The following is a 22,030-nucleotide window of genomic DNA, read 5'->3' on the forward strand; positions in this document are numbered from 1 at the left end:
TTTTTAAGATCTCTCAAGAAAATATGTTTGTACAAAATTATCTCTCCAAATGTTTAACACAATATATTTAGAATTTAAATTCAACATCTTGATCAAGCTGAAATAATCTCATATTAATTAATTTATGTACTTGGTAGAAATGCAGTGCTACATTTAAGGAAAAGAAAGAAGAAATGTTCCCTTCCTTGGATATCATTCATTCCTTGTTCATGAATGATCTTAAACTCTAAATTAGTATTTGACATGATGAAGTGTTACAACTTAAAAGTTGTTTAATTACATCAAAAGTCATCCTGAGAAAAATGATTAAGTAGGATACTTTGTAGTACTACTACCTAGACTAGAGGGATCGCCCCTTGTGCAGCACGATGGCGCATGGCATTCAGCTTCCTGTCCTTTTCTTTTTGTTCATTTGCAATACGTTTTTCTGCGTCTTCTCATTTCTAATATAGTTGCATGCACTGATATTCAATACTAGTTGCATATAGTCCTTTTAGTACTGAGGGTCTGAGCCTCTGAGGTACCCAATTATTAGGATAAGGTTAGGACTACAGCTACATGCCAAGTAATAGTCATAATAAGATAGAATAAGAATGGAATACAATAAAACATGATAGATTTTAATTATATTTAATATTTGGTGTACATCAAATAATAAATAGATTCTAATATTTACTAACTTATAGATAATTTCTTTTCCACCTCACTTTTACTTTAATTATTTTTATAATTTTCTCTTAATTTCTTAACACATGATTTATCACATCTATTAATTTTTTTTATATCTATCACTCATTTCTTTCTATAGACTTAAAAAATTGGGTTTAGATTGATATTTTTCCTTAACGTTTACAGCCAGGGACCAAGGTATGTCAATGTAAGTCTGAGGTGTGATAGAGACTTGGAGAGCATCCGATGAAAGAGAGGGTCACTAAGACTGAATACAAATTATACAATACATGCAATACACGAAAAATAAATATTATTTTCATTTAAAATTCTCGCAATAGTGTTTTGCAATATATTTTTTTAATCTTATTCTACCATATTAATTATCTTATCTTACTTTTTTCTTTCTTCTCTATGTTTTATCTTTCATCTTCTTAGTGTAAAAGATACCGTAAAAAATTTAAGTCAAAACAACGTTACTCAATGTGAAAACAGGGGCATTCTCTGTAAACATAGACCAATCATTTTATATAGTTTTTTATTTATTTTACAGAAATCATTTTATATAGAGTTATTCTTGTATAGATAGGGAAGTAACATGTCATATTAATTATTTATCTTACATTTTTTCCTTTTTATTTTTAATAAGTATTTTAGGAATAAGAATGTCTTTGGTCCCAAAATAAATTTATGGAGTACATGGCCATGGGATTTCAAATCAAATTATATTTTGATTTTGAGTTATTCTCGTACAGTTTGGAAAGTGACACGTCATATGAATTATCTTATCGTACCTTCTTTATTCTTTTTTTCTCTTTTTATTTTTTTTATTGAGTATTCTAGGAATACGAATATCTCTGGTTGTAAAATAAATTTGTGGAGCGCATGGGTTTATAAATCAAATACTATTTTAGACATAAAAATTATGTAGATTAATAATCTGCATGTTTCACATATCTATATCAGCTTAAGGTCAATTATGGTAAATAGGATATTAAATTTATTTTCTGACGTTGCATTCAATCACTTTTTTACATGATTTTTTTTATCATCACAATACTTATTACGTTTTTTTTGTTTCTCTTTTTATTTCTATGTCGTTCTTCTTTATACCTCCTACACCCAAAAATGCAATACACAATGACAACTATCCTTCATTTCTTCGTTATTTTCAGTTTTCTACATGTATTGCATTTTTGTGTATTATAAACTTTATCAGCAGAGTGGAGATGATAGCGTAGAATAATAAAATAAAATAAAACAAACGGTAAAAGCACAACTAATAAGACACAACCTAACTTTGGTTAATTGTGAATTGTAAGATTTTAAAGAATAGTTTAAATCAAATTCATTGAATCATAGTTTATCAGTGTCAATGTTCCAGTTCGGCAGACAAATTTGATAAAGTACTCTCCGCTGCGGGTTTTTTTTTTCTTTTTAATTCCTGTTATTGTGTAAATAAATTAGAAATGACATGCCACGATGGAAAAAATTGATACCAAAAAGACAAAGGTTCTATTTAATTCATACGTTTATAAAAAAAAATTATAAATAAAATAATTCATTTATGTTTCAAATTAATTTTAAATTAAAGATAAAATAAACTTTTTTAAAATATAAACAGAGGTATATATTAAAAAATAAGGTGAAAAAAAACTTAAAATATACTAGCAATCATTACTTAATTGTATAGTAAAGAGTAATTGGGGCATGGGTATTCATAAATATTTTTTTATAATACTAACATACTTTTTGGGGTCAATGCTTGCTGGCAGATGTTTAAGTGAATCGGAATCAAAAATAATTTGTGGGCATCGTATATCTGGTAGACACTTAGGGTTTGATTGGACAAACTTTTTTTTTTATAATTACTTATGGTAAAAAAAAAAAGTAAGAAACAAAATGAAAAAAATTATAAGCTAACACTAATTTATGAGTTAAAAATCACTTCTAAATAAGATAATATAAGAGAGTTTTTAATATAAGAGATTTTTTATAAATAAGTTTATTAAAAAAAATTCTTTTTTTTCTTCTCATACGTACTTCTAGATTAATAGACCCTTAATTAGTGAAAGAAACAGAAAAATATAGATATAACCGATGATATAAAAAAGTTAGATAAAGCAAATGAGCATTAATAAAATATTAATATGTGATTTCTCACTTAAAATTGATCATTATGAGTGTTACAAGGTGTCCTAATGAACAACTCAGAGAGACATGAGAGGTCAGTATCATACTTTCCGCAAACACCTGTCGCTCACAAATGCCAAAAAAAACAATTCAACGGGCACCAGTATTAAGATGGTTGGTGAGAGGGGACATTACAGTAGTTGAAGAAACAAATCAGATCTTATCCATTCCAATATTCAAAAAAAGATGAATTATATATAACCATAGCTTTCCCCCTCCCCCAAAACTAATGCAAGTCTTTTTAGTTTATCAATCTCAGACTTTATTGGTGGAAACAAAAGACATATATTAGAAGGAAAAAGTTGAATGAAACACCAAACTACTATACAACACTTAGAATTAAAAAAAAATATATATATATATAAAATAAAATTTATGATGTTATAAGAAAGATAGAAAAAAAATATTAATAAAATTATTTAAAATAATGAAGTGTTTTTTTAAGTAAAATAATAGAGTGTTTGACTTGTATGTCATTACTCTATTTTAGAATAAGTTGACTATAATACAATAGTTACAAATATCGGTGGACCTACATTATGCCCACGGGATACTCTTGTAATCCCTTATTTTAAAAAATTCACAAGTAATTTTTTTTTACAAAAGTTTATAAGTAAAATTTTATATTTTTGTATTTTTTTTATATTTATATATTTGAACCCTTGATTTTAATTTGTATAATTTATTCTCACTAACTCAGTGGTTGGCTACAAAAGTGTAAACATACAATTAGGGTTATTCAAAAAACTGAACTGGTGCCGAACTAACTGCTAAAAAAATTGAACTGCTCTCCAAAACCGAACTGAATTGTAACCTATGATCCAATGCATGCAAATGATAATAAAGAAACACATAACAATTTGCTACTGAAGTGTGAATGCAAAGCTGTAAACATGCAATGCATGTGTGTTAGTTGTGAGACTTATAGATAACGAAGGAATAAGTCATTATCACGAACTTGCAGGAAATATGCAGAGAAGCTTTTACTACTTGCCAATAGATTAAGTGTAAACCCACTAGGATAAGCCTAATAGTGACAAATTTGAATAGTTTATAAATTCAAAGTTTAAATCTCATTATTGTCTTGTTCTTATATACACACACAAAAAAAAAAGTGTAATAATGCGAATAGAAGTGTAGATGCAGTATAGACTCACAAGCTCTTTAGCCTGTGATAATTTACTCAATGATCTATCAAGTTTTTAAAGGTTGCATCCATGCTTCTTTACAAAGTATACAACAGAGAATGAGAGAAAATAATCTCAAGTGCTCACTTAGAAGACAACAAGACAAAGAAGGAAGCAGCAAAAGAGAAAAATAGAAATTCTGTTCAAAGATTTGTGTGCCTGCATCTCTTGCCTTCTCAATCTAGGGGTGGCACTTCCCATCAGCTGATAAGAATTGGGGTATGCATACAAATTTTCTGGGTTGCCAAACACTCTGGCATAAACCATCTCCCCAAACATCCCAGTCACAGGGTGGTGGTGGGATCCAAGATTGAGCATTTGTGAAGTGGCATCATCCTCTTCTTGGTATGGATGAGAGCTGAAGTAGTGACCCTGATAAGGATTACGATATGGAAGGTGCTGACCCCTTTGAGATGATGTTGCCAAAAGGGCTTGAACACATGAAGCAGATGGTCTTGGTGGTATAAAAACATCACAAGAAGATGTTTTGCCTTCAGCTGTGGCGGCATGGCCACGGCCATAGAGTGGGACCATTGTGCTATTGGATATATCTGCCTTGCAAACGGGGCATTGTGGATGCTCATCAGGTGCAAGAGAATCACTTTGGACATGGAGCCACTTGTAGATGCATGGCCAGCAGTAGAGGTGGCCACATAGGGTCACCACCGGCTCATGTGCAAAGTCTAGGCAGATGTTGCAATCAAAACAACCATTGGAGTTTTCTGTCTCAGTCGCAGCATTTGGGATGGTTTTCAAATCCCGGGAAATGTAGTGCTGAAATGCCATGAATTGATGAAAATCAAGGAACCCCTTTTCACAATTTTGGTCACCAGTGGTTCTTTAGACCTGGAAATACCAAGAAAAACCAACTTATTACACAGAAAAGGTGGGGAATTAACTTGATAAATGAAATCAAGTAGAATCGAAACCAACAATGGGATATGAAAGTATAAGTCAAGTTGATATCCAGCAAAAAAAATGTCAATAGAGTAGAAGACTATCCATATTGGAAACAACAATTAATGAGATACATGTAATTCAATTTGGCTATTAATAGGTAGGAAATCCACTCACCCAAGCAAGGACTTGTCATCAGACCAAATACACCTCTTGTTCACGAGCAAACTATGCTTATTAAGTACAATCATTAATGTAAGCAAAACTGCTTACGTTTCCAAATTCAAAATCTTTCTCAAGCTAAACATAAAAATTCTAAAGCAACAAGCCAGCAAACTCAAATGCATCATCCTGAGATCAGACAAACATTACCCATCTTTTCTACCAAATGTGTAAACAAAGATGCCCAAATTTCAAGAGACAGAACCTTTACGGTTCCTATGGTCCACAGTAAGCAAACAGCATATCAAAACTATCCAATTATGCATATAAGGATACAAGCTATATAACAAAGACAACCAACAAATCACAACACCTATGCAGGTCCAGAGAAGTTAGAAAGTTACCCTTTAAGGAGATCAATCAAGGTATGCAGTGAAAATCCAAAGGCTAAATTATAAATTTCATCATATAAAGATGCAAATAGTAGTTCCAGGATTGAATTCTAGAAAACCAGGATTCACTATACACACAAAGGCTAAGTGTTGGATGTCTATAACCCAGAAACAGGAAGCCCCCACTTGCTTTTCTGCTTATTTCCAACCCCGAATGATAATATTGATAACAAAAAGCTTCATAAGGAGAAAAAAAATAAAATTGGCCACCACTTAGCTCACTGGAAAGATGTCCCAGACACTTCCATAGAGTAAGTAAACATATCTCAACAATGATAGAGTTTAAGATCAATGTTCGAAAGTCAGCAAAAACACAAGATCTACCCAATACAAATTAAATCAAACGAGAACATCCACAGAACCTCATTAATTTACAAGGAAGAAATTGCAAAGCGAAGAAAAAACAAGAACTCGATTATGGTCATGATGGTAAATAAATAAACACCATGGATGTGGAAGTTCTCCTGGCACAGATTATGAAATCCAAGAGACCAAAGGGGATAACAAGAAGGAAATTGCATACCCAGATGAAAAAAAGAGAACAGCTTTGGCTCTGTGAGAAGTTTCAACGAGGATGAAGACAGAGTATGAGTGTGTGTGCCGGTTAGGATGCAATAGTGGTATATATAGAGAAACGTTAAAATGCGTAAATTACTCCAAGGTGTAGAACTTGAAGATATTTGTTTTCTTCAAAAAGTACGTTTAGTGGGAAGCAACACATATATTATTATAAAGTCCTGAAGTCACGTTAATGAAAACTTATGATAAAAATTATCAACACATACAACGTACACCTGGAAACGCGGTGAATTGGGTTAAAGACTGAAAATAATAACTATTGTAATCAAAACAGAAAAAAAATATAAAGAATATGAGGTGGAAATGACATGATAAACAGTCTAAGAGGCATATAAACCTACATCTTAAGAAAACGATAATAGTTAAACAAAGAAAATACTAATAAATGTTGCAATCAAAAGTAAAAATAAACAATAAAATAAAGAAAATGGCATGGAAATGAATTGGCGATAAGAGTCATGTTAATGAAAATTCATAATTAAGTTATCGACACGTAAATATCTATCTTAACGCGGGGAATCGGGGTGAATAAAAAAGTTAGAGAGAAAATAATAAATACTGTAATGAAAACTGGAGATAGAAAAAAAATGACGTAGAAATGAGATGGCAAAAAATTCATGAGTTACCTTAATGGAAATTATAATAAAATTATCAACACAGATAAATGCCCGAGAAAAATAATAAATATAATAAATGCTGTAATGAAAACAAAAGAAAAAGACAGAAAGAACAAAAAAATGTCTTTGACCGACGAGTAAGAGATACACTTCGTGAGCAGCAAAATAAAAAATAACTTGTGGTTGAAGGTCATCTTAATCCTACTCTCTTTGTCAAGTAATTTTAGGAATACTATATTTAATTGATTTTTAAGATTATAAGTATAAATTAATTTAATCTTTAACGGGCTAGTTTGTTTAAAATTATAAGAAATAATTTAAAAATAAACGTTTTTTTAAATATTTTTTAATAAACAGATATGATTTGTTTATTAAAATAAACAAAAAAATATTTTTAAGAAAAATAGCTTAGATAAGCACATTAAGAAAACATAAAAGTGTTTATTTTATTAAAATAAGTATTTTTTCAATAAATAAATTTAAACAAACTGATCCAATATTATAAAAAGTAAATTTAATTTTTATTTAAAACACAAGTGTCTTTCTCTATAAACAATTTGAAAAATACTAATTTTGTTTTCATAAATTTTTTATATTAATTTAGTCTAACATATTTTTATGGGTCTTTAGTGATAATTTCATTAAGCAATAATATGATGTGATAATTTCATTAAGCAATAATATGATGTGATTAACAAATTTCCATGTCTAATTTGATTTCAAATGAATTAAATTAATCAATATATGATAGTTAAAATTCCTCAAATTACAATTTTTTGTCACTTTCTTGACAATTTCTTACACTTTCAACGAGATTAGGAGGAGATAAAACAAAAGTAAGTTTTGATGTTTTTCATGTATACTTGAGAAGTTAGAGAGTAAAAAAGTAATTAAGTCCTTTAAAACTAACAAAAATATAATTTATATTTATAAGAATGTAATTAATAAGAAAAATTTTATGGAGATAATATTAATATTTTTCAATTTTTTCAGGGACCCCAACACATATTTTATGTTATATATATAAAACCAAACCAATTGTAAAATCCATTTAACCCGTTTTTTTCTTCTTGAGAAGAAGACAAATTATCTGCTTAGCTTTTATAAGAAGCTTTATTTTTGGATTTTTTTCATTAAAAAATAATTTGCAATTTAAGATTTTTTAAATTAGGATAAATTAAATTTCATTCAGTTGAAGTTTAAGAGTTTGAACTTTTGAACAAATAAAGAAGTCATTACTTATTCCAATACATTGAACTAATTGCACATTAAAAAAACATGATATGTAAATAAGTAGAACACAGTAACCTCTCATCATCTAACATATTCCGCGGATTATGAAAATATATTTAGCATGACAAAAATGGCAAAGCAATAAAGATATGGAAATGAATTATCCTGCCAAAGAAAAGATATGGAAATAATTACGATCTGTGGTTCACTGAATAAAAGCAAGTGACCTGAATCTTAAAAAAATGTATTTTGTTACCTTTTGTATTTAGGGGAGGGGCCACAGCGAAAACTTTTTCTTTTTAAGGTCAAAAGACTCGAAACCCTTTTTCATTTGTTTTAAACTATGATAAAATGTGTTCCTCATTTGCACCTAGCTACTATTAACTAATGACGAATTTGATTTAAAATCTGTCAGATTTTCATGAAGGACAAGAAGTGAACTCACACGAAATTAGAAATAGTGGAAGCTTTGTTATATTCATTCACTGACAGGGCTTATATACATAGTGGGCAAGTATATCAGCTGCTCTACATGAAAGTAACCTGTGACAGAATTAACCAGCTGATTGATGGAAGAGAAATGACATGTATATTAGGCTCCCTTCTTTTTGTCTGTTGTAGATTTGACCTCTTTAGAAAACATTCTTGGAGCTATGTGTTGTTTTTTGTTCACTTTATAGAGTAAAATTTTAAATGAAAAGATTTGTTTTGTCTCATTTAATTAAATAAAGAGGGATTAGATTAGACGGATATTTATTTACCATGGAAAAATAATTATAAAACATTGAAAAAAAAGAGAGGAAAAATGATGATAACTTTTTTATATTCATAAAATGTTTTTTCAGATTGCAATTGCAGATTTATTTACCGGTGGATTGAGATGATTTTTGGACACTGTGTTATACACATGTGATATTTCAAATTATTCAGTTGGATTGTCAAAATTATATCCGGAAAGAGATAAGTATTTTGCATGCTCTGTTATACATTTTGGGGTTTCATCTTCTTGTTTCTATTGTAAATATTGGTGTTTTATTTTGATTTAACTGTTTGTAACACTATTTCAGTCTACTTATTTGGAGATTATTTTATACCTTTATTGATTATAGTAAAATTATTTATTTGATTTGAATGACCCGTGATTTTTACCTTTGTATTAAGAGGTTTTCCTAGTTAAACAAATTGTATTTCTTGTGTTTTTTATTTTTAATTTGAACTCTATATTTTATTGGTACTCTTCACACCGTTTTTAAAATTTAAAAAAAATTATTTATGCGGCTTATTATTCTATTATTAAGTTTGTTAGTGTGTCTAACATGTTTCCCATAAGAATCGCCATAACCATTTTAGAAGGCAGCTTGCAATCATAAGGAATGTAAACCTAATCAAAAGCATAAGAATTCAGCACAAGGACCCTTAGACTAAGACTAAATAACCAGAAAAGAAAAATGATCATTCATTCACATGAACAATGTCAGTTTTGTTCTTGCAACCCCAGCACTCGAAAGTTTTATTCTTGAGATTTGCAATAGCTACCAAGCCACAAACGCTCACACACATGGACCCTGCATACATCACTTTGATCAACCGGTCTTTCCTTTAGGAGGTGAGCAGTTCCATGAGCTACCATGCAATCTCGTTCCATCTCTCCAAATCGGAGACCTCCATTTCGTGATCGTCCCTCAGTAGGTTGCCTCGTGAGGATCTGCACAGGACCCCGTCCACGAGAATGGATCTTGTCATCAACCATATGCTTCATTCTTTGGTAATATGTAGGGCCAAGGAAAATCATTGCGTGGAGACGTCTCCCGGTATGACCATTGTACATAGTCTCAAAACCACTCATTTGGTACCCGCATTTGTGTAGAGCTTTGCTGATATTATCAATCTGGATTACAGTGCTAAAGAATATTAAACTTGCACAATGTATATTCAACCAAATGTGTCTAGAGATAAACCTACAAACAAGAAAAATGGATGAAAAAATGCTACTTACAGTAGTAACATCTGTAAAGGGAGTTCCATCTCCTTCTATTCCCGTGTGGGCTGCCACCTTCCCCATGATACATTATTCAATAAGCTGACCAATTGTCATTCGAGAAGGAATAGCATTCGGATTGATAATAATATCAGGGGTGATGCCTTCCACAGTCCAGGGCATGTCTTCTTCTGTATAAGTCATACCAACTATCCCCTTCTGACCATGTCTACTACTGAATTTGTCACCAATCTGTGGTAGTTGAACACATCTCACTCTTACTTTCACCAATCTCAATCCTTCAGCATTTGTTGTCAGCAGAATATACAAACAAATAGGCAATATTGTTATAATCCATCAATGAAAGAAGTAATTCTAGGAATTCTGGTTTTTAGTATACATTAATACGCTCTTACTTCACATACAAACATTTGTTTTTGTCAAGTAACTCCTTAATAATTAAAATTTAGAACCTCTCATTCACTATGCGTTCATAACATATATATATAGGCTCAAACTAAACATACAACACATTAAAGTAAAATATATTGATATACTTACTCGATCAACAATTCCGGTTTCACTATGACGTAAGCTTATGCTGTGATCACGCCTTGTGTAACGTAATACTTGACCCTGGGATATAGGGGTAGTCTTTCCAATGATAACATCGTCACCGGACACTCTTGTGCCCTATTTCATAATAATAAATTATTTCAGTTCTTGTAAAATTTAATGGGGGCAGGCAACAAAGTATAAATTCAGACATGCTTACTGGTGGCACAAGACCATCATCATCCAGCTTATCATAAGAACCATCTTTCATGTCATGCAAAATAGAACTCAGTAATAAACCACAAACAAGAAACCATTTTTTTTTCGGAATTGAAAATCCAAATCAGGAATAGTCATTCGCCACCAGAGCCAAAATTCTCACCATGGTGTTAGCTCTATCTGGACGACCAAAACTTTCCTTGACCAGGGTTCCCATCTTCTTCTCTTCGTCTCTATAAAAGTTAAGAATGCGGCATATCATAAAAAACACAAACACGGCAATCAAAAAGAGGAAGTGTTTAATTATGCGAAGCACACACACCTATATGAACCACGGTCTATTGACGATTGGTTCATGATGACAGAATCTTCTTGATTATAACCAGAATAACAGGCAATGGCCACAATGGCATTCTAATACACAAAGGGTAAATATATTAGAATGTTTTAATCATCAACATAATGATAAAAATGATAGTGATAAAGGAAGCAAGAATTTACAATTCCAGCAGAGAGTTGACGGAAATGAAGATACTCCATGGCTCTTGGGCTGATCAGTGGCTTTTGTGGATAACATAAAACATAGGCAAGGTATCCTAAGTAATGGAGAAAACCATCAAGTAAATTGCTGTATCATTCAAGTGTAATACAGACAGAAGAACAGGCACACATAATTGCAATAACAAGCAAACAATACCATTCGAAGCTGGTAGTTGGTAGCATATATTTCCATTGCTTGCTTTCTCATTGCAGACTGTTACGTATTACGTGGGGACTGATTGCACCAGCCAAAGGTTAGTGAGATGGTTAATGTGTATTAATCAGAACGAGTACACGAAAAAAAGAAAAAACAACCATATTTACCTGATTGTGATCAGGAAATGGTATATTGGAAGCACATACACCCAAAATCAGCGACGGGTGGATTTCACAATGAGTGTAAGTATCAGAAAATGCTTCTTCTGGATTGATCCTAGCTTGTACAAGATCCTGTAACAATTAGTCAATAATAAATTTTTTTGTTGCTTTATAGCCTCTTAATTTGCATTGAGGAACATATATTTTTCATATCTAGAATTATAGTACTAAGTACTAACTACTAACACTAATTGTCATGGAAATCATCGTAGTCTCTTCTTCCGTGTCAATATATTCTATAAGGCCCTTGGACATCAGAGCATACCATCCACCCTCTTCAGGGTATTCCTGTAGAAATTGAATAATGAGTTAAGCAATTGCTAAAACAATATCAGCTCCTAAGATACGCAAAAGTTACTACTGGCTCACTTGTTTTAAAGCATTAATATCCTTCTTCTTTTTGAGAAGCCTTTGCTTATCCACGATGAAAAAGGACGATTGGAGCGACCATAAGGACCGTGTACAGATATTTTGAGGCTTAAGGCGAAAATATTAGAGAGTCTTTTTTTTACAAGAATTTTAAAGAGACTTAATATATTATATAAAATATCAATTTTTATATTAATCTTCTAGTTTTTTTAACTGCAAAATCATTTATCAGAGTTTTATAATCAAGCAATTCTAACACTTCACTTTCAATAGATAAAATAGCTAACTCATTCAATCTATCTTGTAACATTGTTGATTTTAGATATGATTTAAGCAATTTTAATTTTGAAAAACTTTTTTCAACAGTAGCAACTGATGGGATTGTCAATAAAATTCTATATGCAATGTAAACATTTGAAAAAGAATCTAAAGTTTTAATATAACTCAATACTTTTATTGGTATGTTAATTTCTTCTCTTAACACTTCTCTTAATACTTTCAATTTTGAAAATAAATCAAGATCATCAATATGAGAGTATTTATTAAACCTTAAAAACTTTTCAAGATTAATACAATATTTTTTCAATTCATCCTCATCTAAAGCTTTAATTTTTTTGGAATCAAATAAAAAACCAAAAATAGTCTCATTGTAAAAATTGTTCAAATTGTGTCTCAATAAAATTAATTGATTGATCTAATATGTATAAAAAATACTCAACGAAAAGATTCTTTAGGTGAATGTGTGATCTCATTACTAATATTTTCATCAAAATGAGATTTTCTATGAATTTTACATTTTTTACGAAAAGATTCTTTAGATGAAAAAAGTGAAGAATGAAATTTGGAGAGTGAGATACGTTGGTTAGGAAATTGGGATGGGTTAAACAAAAGTTAATAGGGATTTATTTTTTTGGGATAAATAAAATACTTTAAATAACATTAATTATAATATTGGTTAATTTTTTAAAAAATGATATTAATTGACTGATTTTTAGGGAAAAGAGAAATTCTAAATTATTTTATTTTGATAAGTTAAAATTTGTTAATAGTTAATAATAAAAAAAATTTAGGTACCTAAAAAAAATTTTTTTTTTTAGCCTTATACTTATGCGTAATTTACCTTGAACTGGACACGGCCCTCCATAATCTGTACATATGCGCAACTCTTTAAGACGGATATCTCTGACAATCCCAACTTCAGTATTAACATGAACCTGCTCCACATATCATTGCAAAACATCTAAGCACTTTTAATCAATCAAATCCAAAAAGAATAAAAAAAATAATAAATAATGGCTATTCAGATGACTCAGTTAAGAGGTTATCAACAAAGCAACTATTTGAAAAATGGACCAATACTATGGCCTCTAGTAGAAAAATATAATGAGTACTCTTATACACACGTATGGGTTTTCATATAAGCAGCCACATCAGGCTGTGTTGGGATTAAATTGTTGGGCCCAGAAGAGTAAAAATGGAAAATAATGCTTCTGGTTTTTGGTTCACAGATCTTCATATCAACACCCAATATTATTTATCTTATCTGTCAAATGATTCATCTATGCATGAATTATCTCCAACTTGAAATATCTCACCCAAAAAAACTATATATTCCTCTTACAATAAGGGGTGCAAGCATGCAAGGTAACCATTGCAACATCAGCTTTCAATGATTGATTGATGATGTGTGTTATTACTATATCAAGGGGGGGAGGGATGGGAATCATTAGTGAAATGATACTTAACCGACGTCTCAGCTCTCTCAATGTTGTCACCAATTTATCAGGGTCACGATGGATACCCATCCAGCAACCATTCACAAAAACTTTTGTGGCTTGGGGAATAACTGCAGGAGAAATTTCCTATGTGGAAGGAAAATAAACAAATTTAAATACAGAAATCATAGAGACAAACAAATTAACTTTGTGCAGGATAGCCATTAACCTCGAAATTCTCAATGCCCAATTTTCCCAAAATACTCCAGAATAGGATTTTCAGCTGAACCAACTGTTATGCAGACCATTAATGCCAGATTCTTCATTAGTCCACAGGCCTATATAATAGCCCAATCACACTCATAAATACCAGAGAAAGATGAGTTCCTCATAACAAGTAATACAGGATTATGCTTGGAAAGCAAAATTCACACTTGTCCTTCAGGTGTTTCTGCTGGACATATCATTCCCCATTGCGAATTATGCAGTTGTCTTGGTTTGGCCAACTTCTCTGGAATAAAAAGAGGAAGGAAGAAAATAGTAAAAATTACAACTTAGACGAACAAGCAATATTGCAATAGTGCATAATTTGTGAGTGAATCTAAAGAAATAACTGAGAGCACATTACCATGTTGCATATTTGCATTAATGATATTAATTTATGCAAGCAATGCACAAGTGGGGAGGGGAAGATTGAAGGCTGGGTCGTGCTTGGATAGCGAAGAAACTTTACCTTCACTTCCTATTGGGGAATTCAGTCTTCGCAAGTGAGATAAAGTGGATGCATAAGTTAAACGATTTAGTACCTGAAGCAGAAGATAAAAAAAAGATCAGACTTATTTCTTCTATAGAAGACAGCAGAACTCTTACTTGAATCATAATGCAATAAATTATATTCAAACCTGTGAAACTCCAGCTTGAGTCCCTGCCGCATTCGGTTGCCCCCAATTACCAGTAGCAAGTGAGTATTTAAGTATGAAGCACCGACACCGACACGGACACTGAACACGACACAGATACGGACTCGTGGACACCTGTAATGTCCAAAATATAGAACATAGTACGGGTGTCGTGTCGGTGTAGGACATTGACACGGGCGCGTAACGGACACCGGACACGGCAAGGGACTGAAGTGTCCGTACTTCATAGGTATTTAAGTCCACTTGTGATGGTGGTTACTTTGATAGCAAATTGCATATTGACATCTTTCCCATTATCAACACACTGCAACAGCCATTGGCATAAAGGTTTGAGCAATTCAACATGAAAACAACAATAGATGTACTTTGAAGTCAGAAAAAACCTTCTTTAAATGCACCCTGACATCTCTTGTTAACTTTCTGAATAGCTGTGTCATAAGTTACAAGTTACAGTAACAAGGAAAAGAGAATCAGAAAGTAACTACATTAAAAGATGAATGGGATTAGGCAATATCAATCATTAGAGAAACAAACTGTTCTGAAAAGACCGCCAACTAAGGGACCAGCCAGCTCCCGCCTCTTATTGCCGTAATGATCCCTATCATCCTCGGCCCTCCGCCCAAGTGCACACAGAAGTAGCCGGTGAATGATATATCTGTGGGGCAATGGTCATATTGTAAAGACTTACTAAGTCATCAAAATGAAAACACAAGATCTAAACCAACATAAACTTGCCCATAGTAATCTTTCTTGGTCTCACAATATTCTCCAACGCCAACATGAGGGAGCATCTCCTTCTGAAGGATCTTCATTAAATACCTACAGAATGCAGTTATGATACAAGTGTAAACCCTTGCTCAAAAAATGGTGCACACAAAACATCCTCAGGTAGTTTTATAGAAATCCAACTCAACTCACTTAATTCTATTTTCCTTGGTTACACCTACAGTTGCTCCTCTTTTCCCAATATAGTCAAGTGCAACCTGCAGTTGAGATAAATTTATTAGAAAATAAAACAAAATTGCCTAATACTAAATAGATGGAGTATAAAACAAATGTATCAAATAATACCATATTTCACTAATTATAACAGTTTTGAATCATCTGAAATTAAAAAGAAATAACCATTACCATATTTCATTAATAATAACAGTTTTGAATAGTCTAACATTAAAAACAAACGACTACCTTTCAACTGCAAAATCAGATGACACAAAACAGAAAGGGAGTGCAGTAAGAAAGAGAAATCATATTGCAATATAAAAGGAAAGAATTTAAAGTAGAAGACGCAGACAGAAGACTTCACTAAGCTAGATTACAAAAAAAGATGCAATACAGGAAAAACAGACTATTTGAGGTCAGATACTGAAATGGGTTGGGAATTACAATGATCTCACCAGAAATTATTATAAATTCTAGACTAGATAAGCAAGCATCACCCTGGCTGTAAGCAAGTAATACACAAAATCAGCATAACCCACCTGCTGATTTTGAATAACAAATGCTTCTCCCAGGGAAGGACGAAGCAACTCCACCATTTGAGTATCCGAGAAGTCATAGCTTATATGTTCAAGTATGTGTTTGTCAGGAACAATCCCCAACGCTCGAAATACAATAACGATGGGAATTTCAGTTCGAATGTAAGGAAGAGTGGCGCATATATATTGCCCCGATGAACCCTGAAGGAGTGAAAACCCATAAAAAAATCAGACACTGCATAAAACAAATAGCAGCGAAAAACAACTTGCCCAGAAATGCCACATTGCAGAATTAGCATTACCCCTCTGGAACTAGTCCGAGAGAGCATGCGCACAAACTTCAGCCACCTAGGCTTACTTGCTAGATTGGTTCTTCTTGAACACATAGACATGATTAGTGCTCTTCCTCTCCTGTCCTGTGCAATCAGAACCTTCTCACTCCCATTAATAATGAAATACCCTCCTTGATCAAACGGACACTCTCGAATCTTATTGAAACCGCTCTCCGAATTCTTTGACGACGAGAAATAACTAGACCCAAGCATTATAGGAACCTAAGAAAAACAAGAATCTTGAGCATTCAATAATGAAATTAAACCTAACTAACACATCAAAAGCTTTTATGTTACAGACCGACCTTGCCAATGAAAATTTTGGGGAGATCTTTAGTCTCAGTGAACACTTCACCATCGTGGCCCTTCTTGATGACTGCCTTGTAGACATTAACATTCCCTAACCTAGCAGGCATGGGATACATCCTGGCAGTTTTGCCGTCAGACTCCGTCATCATTGGCTCACTCAAGTAAATCTTGCCGAATCTGAATTTGTAAGCAGCCTGCAATTGAATTAATCCATCGTCATTGTTAACCTAACTAACAGACGGTGCAGAGTAGAAGTTGAAATGAAGTAGGTACCTCAACGGGATCGGATTTGTGAGCGGGATTGTGCTGATTCTTGGGTCGAATTTCAATGTACGCAGAATCGTCGACGATTTCTTGCATGATGGTCTGGATGATGAAGTGGTGGAAGGAATCAAGTTGTTGACAAACGAAGCCTTTCTCTTCGAAGTAAGCAGATATAACGGTCCACACATGTTCTTGTGTGATCTACCGGTCGTCTTCCAAATCCATGTTTCTTCAGTTCTCTCTCACACTTGACATTGGTTAGTTAGTTAATTAGCTTTTGAATTTCTGTTGCACTGTGCGTGTTGCCGCCGGAACATAACGATTTTATTTTATACCTGCCAATTTCTGGCGAGTCGGTTAGACGCGAGAAATTCTTTCAAATCCATGCTTCTTTAGTCTTTACTATTTTCTCCACTACACATTTTTTTTTTCCAATAATAGGAGAGAAGCATTGATAAATGATGCCGAAAACAATTCTCGTGACTACTTTGTTTGGAAACTTTATACTTTTTTTTATATATTTTGTTTTCTTTCAATGAATTTTTCTAATTTCTCTTATTTCATTGTAACTATTTGGTTTGTTTAAAAATATTTCCCCTACTTTGTTTTTTCTTCTTAATTTTTATTCTGCGAGTTGGGAAGATAATAAGGTGAGAGCTAAAGAAGTATTTATAATTTGTTCAAATAGGCCTACTTCACCAACAAATTGTTAGTCCGAGTAATCTTGAATTAATCTCTTTAAGTAAGGTCTCAGATTCGATTCTTTAAATGAAAAAAAATGTAATTAAAAAGAGAAATTTCATTAAAAGTGACCAATTAGATTAGTCATTAGCAAAATTAGTAAATACTCTACACCAATATCATGGTGATAAAAAAAGGCTAGCTCATTTAAAAAATCCAAGGACTAGCATGTTATAAGTCATATGCTTTTTTAAGTATGTGGTTGTTTTTTTAGGTCTAATATAATCTTTTTGAAAGTCTAATTTGACATATTAGTTTGTTTAAAGGCATATTTGATATTAAATTTTTCAGACATACATACTTGACCTATCTCTAGATAGGATAACTACCTAATAAGCTAATGAGAAAAAAATATAAAGTATAAAATTTAAAATAATTATTACTTAAGATGAGACAAAACGGAAAATGTAGGTTGGATTTTATGTTTGACAAGTAATTTGTTTATATGACATAGACCTATTTTTAAGGTCTAATTTAAGGACTAATTTGACATTAGGTGGTACGATATGACATAATTATTACACTTTTATTATAATTTTTAATTATATAAAAATAAAAATATATCTTATGCAATTCATCTTCTCCGAATGGGCCATAACTTTGATGGGCTGAGTCCAAATATAGTGTAGTAGCATTCTTTTGTGGCTGTTGCTTCCAACACTCTTTCCATAATGTTTTCTTGACCTTTCGGATTGGTGATTTGGGAAGCAAAAAAAGGAAGTGCATTCCATAATGTAATTTAACATTTTGGATTGGCCATTCTGAAAGACAACAAGGGAGTGCAGGAAGCAACTGGGAAGTGCATGAAACAATAGCCTTCTTTTGGAGTGTGGTCTTGGGACACTCTTAGGAGTCCTATGTTTGGGCCTGTAGAAGGAAGAGATGAAGGAAAGACGATGTAGCATCATGAGCATGAAACAGGAACCACAACCACAAGCTGAGGCTGTGTGTGTCAGTTGATGGAAAATGGGGACTTGTGGGATTGTCTTGTTGACCACAGCTTCCCCTAAGCCATGGCCACTTCGGAGTTCGTCACCACGCGCTCTTCCCGTTCCCCGCATTCGCTGCTGCTCTGTTTCAGAGCTTTCCCCAGGTCTATTATTGTCTTTTCTTCTGCCCACTTTACTAATTAAAGTTAATTTTCTGGTGCCTTCTTGCAGATAAGCTTCCAACTAGTATTGATTTTTCTGTAACTGGTGGGGCATATGATTTCTCAAAAGCAACAACATCACTAACAAATGAGTTCATCTCTTCACCAAAGAAAGTAACTCTTTTAAGGCATGGTCTTAGCACTTGGAATTCAGAAAGTAGGATTCAGGTTTGCATTCTACTTTCAAGTTACTAGCTTTATTATCGGGTTTGGGGAAATGGCTTGGTTTGCAAATGCATGGATAATTTTTCTCTCCGAGTACCCTTGTTTTTTAGGACTGAACTCACTGAAGTTTTGGTTTGTTATTTAGATGTTTCACATTCAACATCATTTACTGCATATGCCATCCACCGTCATTAAATTGATCATATGTGTTCAGGGAAGCTCAGATTTGTCTGTATTAACTGAAGTTGGGGAAGAGCAAGCAAAAAGGTGCAAGAAAGCCTTGGAAAATATATACTTTGACCAGTGTTTTGCAAGTCCAATATCTCGTGCCAAGGTTAGGGGCTAGTGAAATTTTATTTCTCATGCTTGCTAATACTGATATCATCATTTTATTAAAATGTTTGGGGGTGTTTGATGTAGCAAACTGCTGAAATTATATGGCAAGGAAGGGAAAAGCCATTGGTTTATCTTGATTCCCTTAAAGAGATATCTCTCTATCACCTTGAAGGCATGAAAAATGGTGAGACTGCCTCTGCTCGACTCGAAAATTCTGAACAAGTATCTTTTTACGTGTTTGTGGCTTTACTTTTTGCCTGTTTACACACTTTCTTACTTTTGAGGAGTCAAATCCTTATCGTACATTGCATTTGCCACTTCAATGTTGACGGTTGAGATGCTTCAATTGATTATTATCTTATCATTATTTACAGCTAACTTTTGTACTTTTTGATAGGAAAATTAATTTCACTTGCCAAAGTTAATGCTACTGAGTGTTGATAACATGTTTTCATTTTATATCACTGTTCTATCTGTATCATTCCCACCATTCTTTATAATTAAAGTATTAAACTAAATCAATATGTTCCTAATTTGGAGGCAGCGGATGCTAAGCAAATATATCCCAAAGAGTATACAATCTGGAGAGAAGATCCAGCCAATTTTATCATGAATGGTAGATATCCTGTACGAGATCTCTGGAAAGCTGCAAAAGATTGTTGGAAGGAAATGCTGTTGTCACCTGTAAGATTTCTTTGTAATTGATACTTAGTTTCGCAAGTGATGATTTGAAAGTTTTCTTCCAGCAAGATTTATCTTATTATTCAGGGAGAAAGCTTTCTGGTTGTGACTCACAAATCTATACTGAGGGCATTAACTTGCACTGCTTTAGGCCTAGGCCCAGAGAGGTAAGAATCGTTGGTTATGCAATTAAATATTTAAACTGATATTGGGCCCACTTAGTGAAAAATGTACTTTGATTTTATTTGAGTTTAAACCTGCACTATTAGTGTAAAAGTTTGTACATTTCCAATCAATAAGAAATAATCATTTGTACGACTTTAAAGGTGAACAACAATTTTATCATATTTAACATTTGTGATGGAATAACATTGTAAACATCTATAGTGTGAGTGTATGAATTATTTATTCATTTTAGTTTTACTGGCTATTCCTCTAGTTAAAAGAAATGCCAAGCATTTAGCTTTGATATATACTTCCATATCTTTTTTAGGCTGGATAGGTTGATAGTATTGACAATTTTATTATGTTATTGTTGTTTATTGTAATACATTTTGCAAGTCAAAAGATAAACTTATCAGGTGTTGTTTCCACTCCTACATCTAATGTGTGGATTTCAACAGCCCTCTTTCCTTTTTGTTGATTATTGGCTCAGTTAATAGTCTGGAATGGATTACAGAAGTTAATGGTTGATTGAATGGCTGAAACTTATCACTTCTTTTTGACTTCTTTAAATTTGAATAGCTTGCTTGAAATGTCAACACGACCTCTTGCCGCCATATCTAGCAATTGATATTTTGGCATTGATCATAATATTCAGGTTTCGATCTATTGATATTAACAATGGTGGGATATGTGTATTCAACTTCAATGTCAGAGGAGAAGCAATGCTTGACGCTTTAAATACGACGGCTCATATGTACAGTGATCATGTCTATCCTGGCTAGTGCAAACTTACATTGAGGAAGACAACAATTGTCATTCTTTATCGTTGATTGAAGTAACCACGGAACAACACCAGTGAATATTTGATGTAGAATTTTTCTTTTTGATTATATGAACTTCCGAATCTTTGGCAAGTGGGCAGATCCAACTATGAAGCAGGTTTGTAATATAGCAGGGGCATTTGACATAGCCTTCCCCTTTGATATAGATACAGAAAAATTAAAGTACTACTATAATTTATGCAAATTAATTACGGGATTTCCAACACTTGGTGTACCGAGTTTATTCAATCTCGTCAATGTTGTTTGATGCCGCGTCTTGCAAATCTAGCAAACTCATCATTCTTTTAATGATAAATATATTGTTTAATGTTGTATAATTTATTTTAAATGAAGATTTTTTTTTGGATCGGCAAATGTTAGTGGTTAGTTCTCCCCTTTCGTTCTCTCTTCACCATTAAATTAATCTTATATCTCTATTTTACATCAATAAATAAATGAGTAAAGTATCAAATTAGTCCTTCACTTTTGGAAGCGCTGTCAATTTGGTCCCTAAGATTTAAAAAATATCAAAATGATCTTCGACTTTACATTTCGTTTGTTACGTTAGTTTCTGTCGTCAGTAGTCTCCTAACACCGTTGGTAGATGTGTAATGTGGCACGTTAAGTGCCACTTGGATGACATGTGGTAAGCGTAATTGGGAAATAAGTAATGTCACGTCATAGAGACTAATATGACATAATTTTAAATGTTATATTGGGAAATGAAGAGTCAATTTTTGTATATAGTGTCAAATTGATCCCTAATAATTTTCAGTCTAATTGAAAATGTGATGAATTCTCTCACCATTTTCTTCTTCTTATGGTTGAATGATAGCGTTTCTATGCTAGGTCCACGTCAATCATCGCTCTCCCAATGGTGGTGGTTGCCATTCTTCGTCACCCTTCATTGTTCATTGACGCAATC

General features: G+C 32.7%; 2 protein-coding genes and 1 pseudogene across 4 annotated transcripts; 1 reads left to right on the plus strand and 2 right to left on the minus strand.

The window, feature by feature from the left end:
- Nucleotides 1-3,909: 3,909 nt before the first annotated feature.
- LOC100816864 (E3 ubiquitin-protein ligase RMA1H1) lies at nucleotides 3,910-6,250 on the minus strand. Of its 3 annotated transcripts, XM_006597371.4 has the most exons (3): nucleotides 6,084-6,183; nucleotides 5,124-5,174; nucleotides 3,910-4,895 (listed from the first exon to the last, which is right to left on the minus strand). In XM_006597371.4, exon 3 carries the CDS (start codon nucleotides 4,833-4,835, stop codon nucleotides 4,137-4,139), a length of 699 nt encoding a protein of 232 aa, XP_006597434.1. In that variant the 5' UTR covers nucleotides 4,836-4,895; nucleotides 5,124-5,174; nucleotides 6,084-6,183; the 3' UTR covers nucleotides 3,910-4,136. The 3 variants fall into 3 exon arrangements, with proteins under 3 accessions (XP_006597434.1, XP_003545948.1, XP_006597433.1); XM_003545900.5 differs by lacking the exon at nucleotides 5,124-5,174 and having other exon boundaries at nucleotides 6,084-6,250; XM_006597370.4 differs by having other exon boundaries at nucleotides 5,124-6,229.
- A 3,180-nt stretch (nucleotides 6,251-9,430) lies between these two features.
- On the minus strand, nucleotides 9,431-17,260 carry LOC102659430 (DNA-directed RNA polymerase II subunit RPB2-like; annotated as a pseudogene).
- Nucleotides 17,261-18,675: 1,415 nt separating this feature from the next.
- On the plus strand, nucleotides 18,676-21,452 carry LOC100811714 (histidine phosphatase domain-containing protein). Its single transcript, NM_001289346.3, has 7 exons — nucleotides 18,676-18,880; nucleotides 18,948-19,105; nucleotides 19,317-19,436; nucleotides 19,523-19,622; nucleotides 19,983-20,122; nucleotides 20,207-20,286; nucleotides 20,940-21,452. Exons 1-7 carry the CDS (start codon nucleotides 18,754-18,756, stop codon nucleotides 21,064-21,066), a joined length of 852 nt encoding a protein of 283 aa, NP_001276275.2. The 5' UTR covers nucleotides 18,676-18,753; the 3' UTR covers nucleotides 21,067-21,452.
- Nucleotides 21,453-22,030: the final 578 nt, after the last annotated feature.

This window comes from Glycine max, chromosome 15 (genome assembly GCF_000004515.6).
Source record: "Glycine max cultivar Williams 82 chromosome 15, Glycine_max_v4.0, whole genome shotgun sequence".
Taxonomy (NCBI): Eukaryota; Viridiplantae; Streptophyta; class Magnoliopsida; order Fabales; family Fabaceae; genus Glycine; species Glycine max.

Bases quoted from the DNA above. Each gene is read 5' to 3' on its own strand.
- LOC100811714 (NM_001289346.3), top strand. From the start codon at position 18,754: ATGGGGACTTGTGGGATTGTCTTGTTGACCACAGCTTCCCCTAAGCCA. The intron at 19,437-19,522 runs GTTAGGGGCTAG...TGTTTGATGTAG, and splicing joins GTCCAATATCTCGTGCCAAG to CAAACTGCTGAAATTATATG. The intron at 20,287-20,939 runs GTAAGAATCGTT...CATAATATTCAG, and splicing joins TTAGGCCTAGGCCCAGAGAG to GTTTCGATCTATTGATATTA.
- LOC100816864 (XM_003545900.5), bottom strand. From the start codon at position 4,835: ATGGCATTTCAGCACTACATTTCCCGGGATTTGAAAACCATCCCAAAT.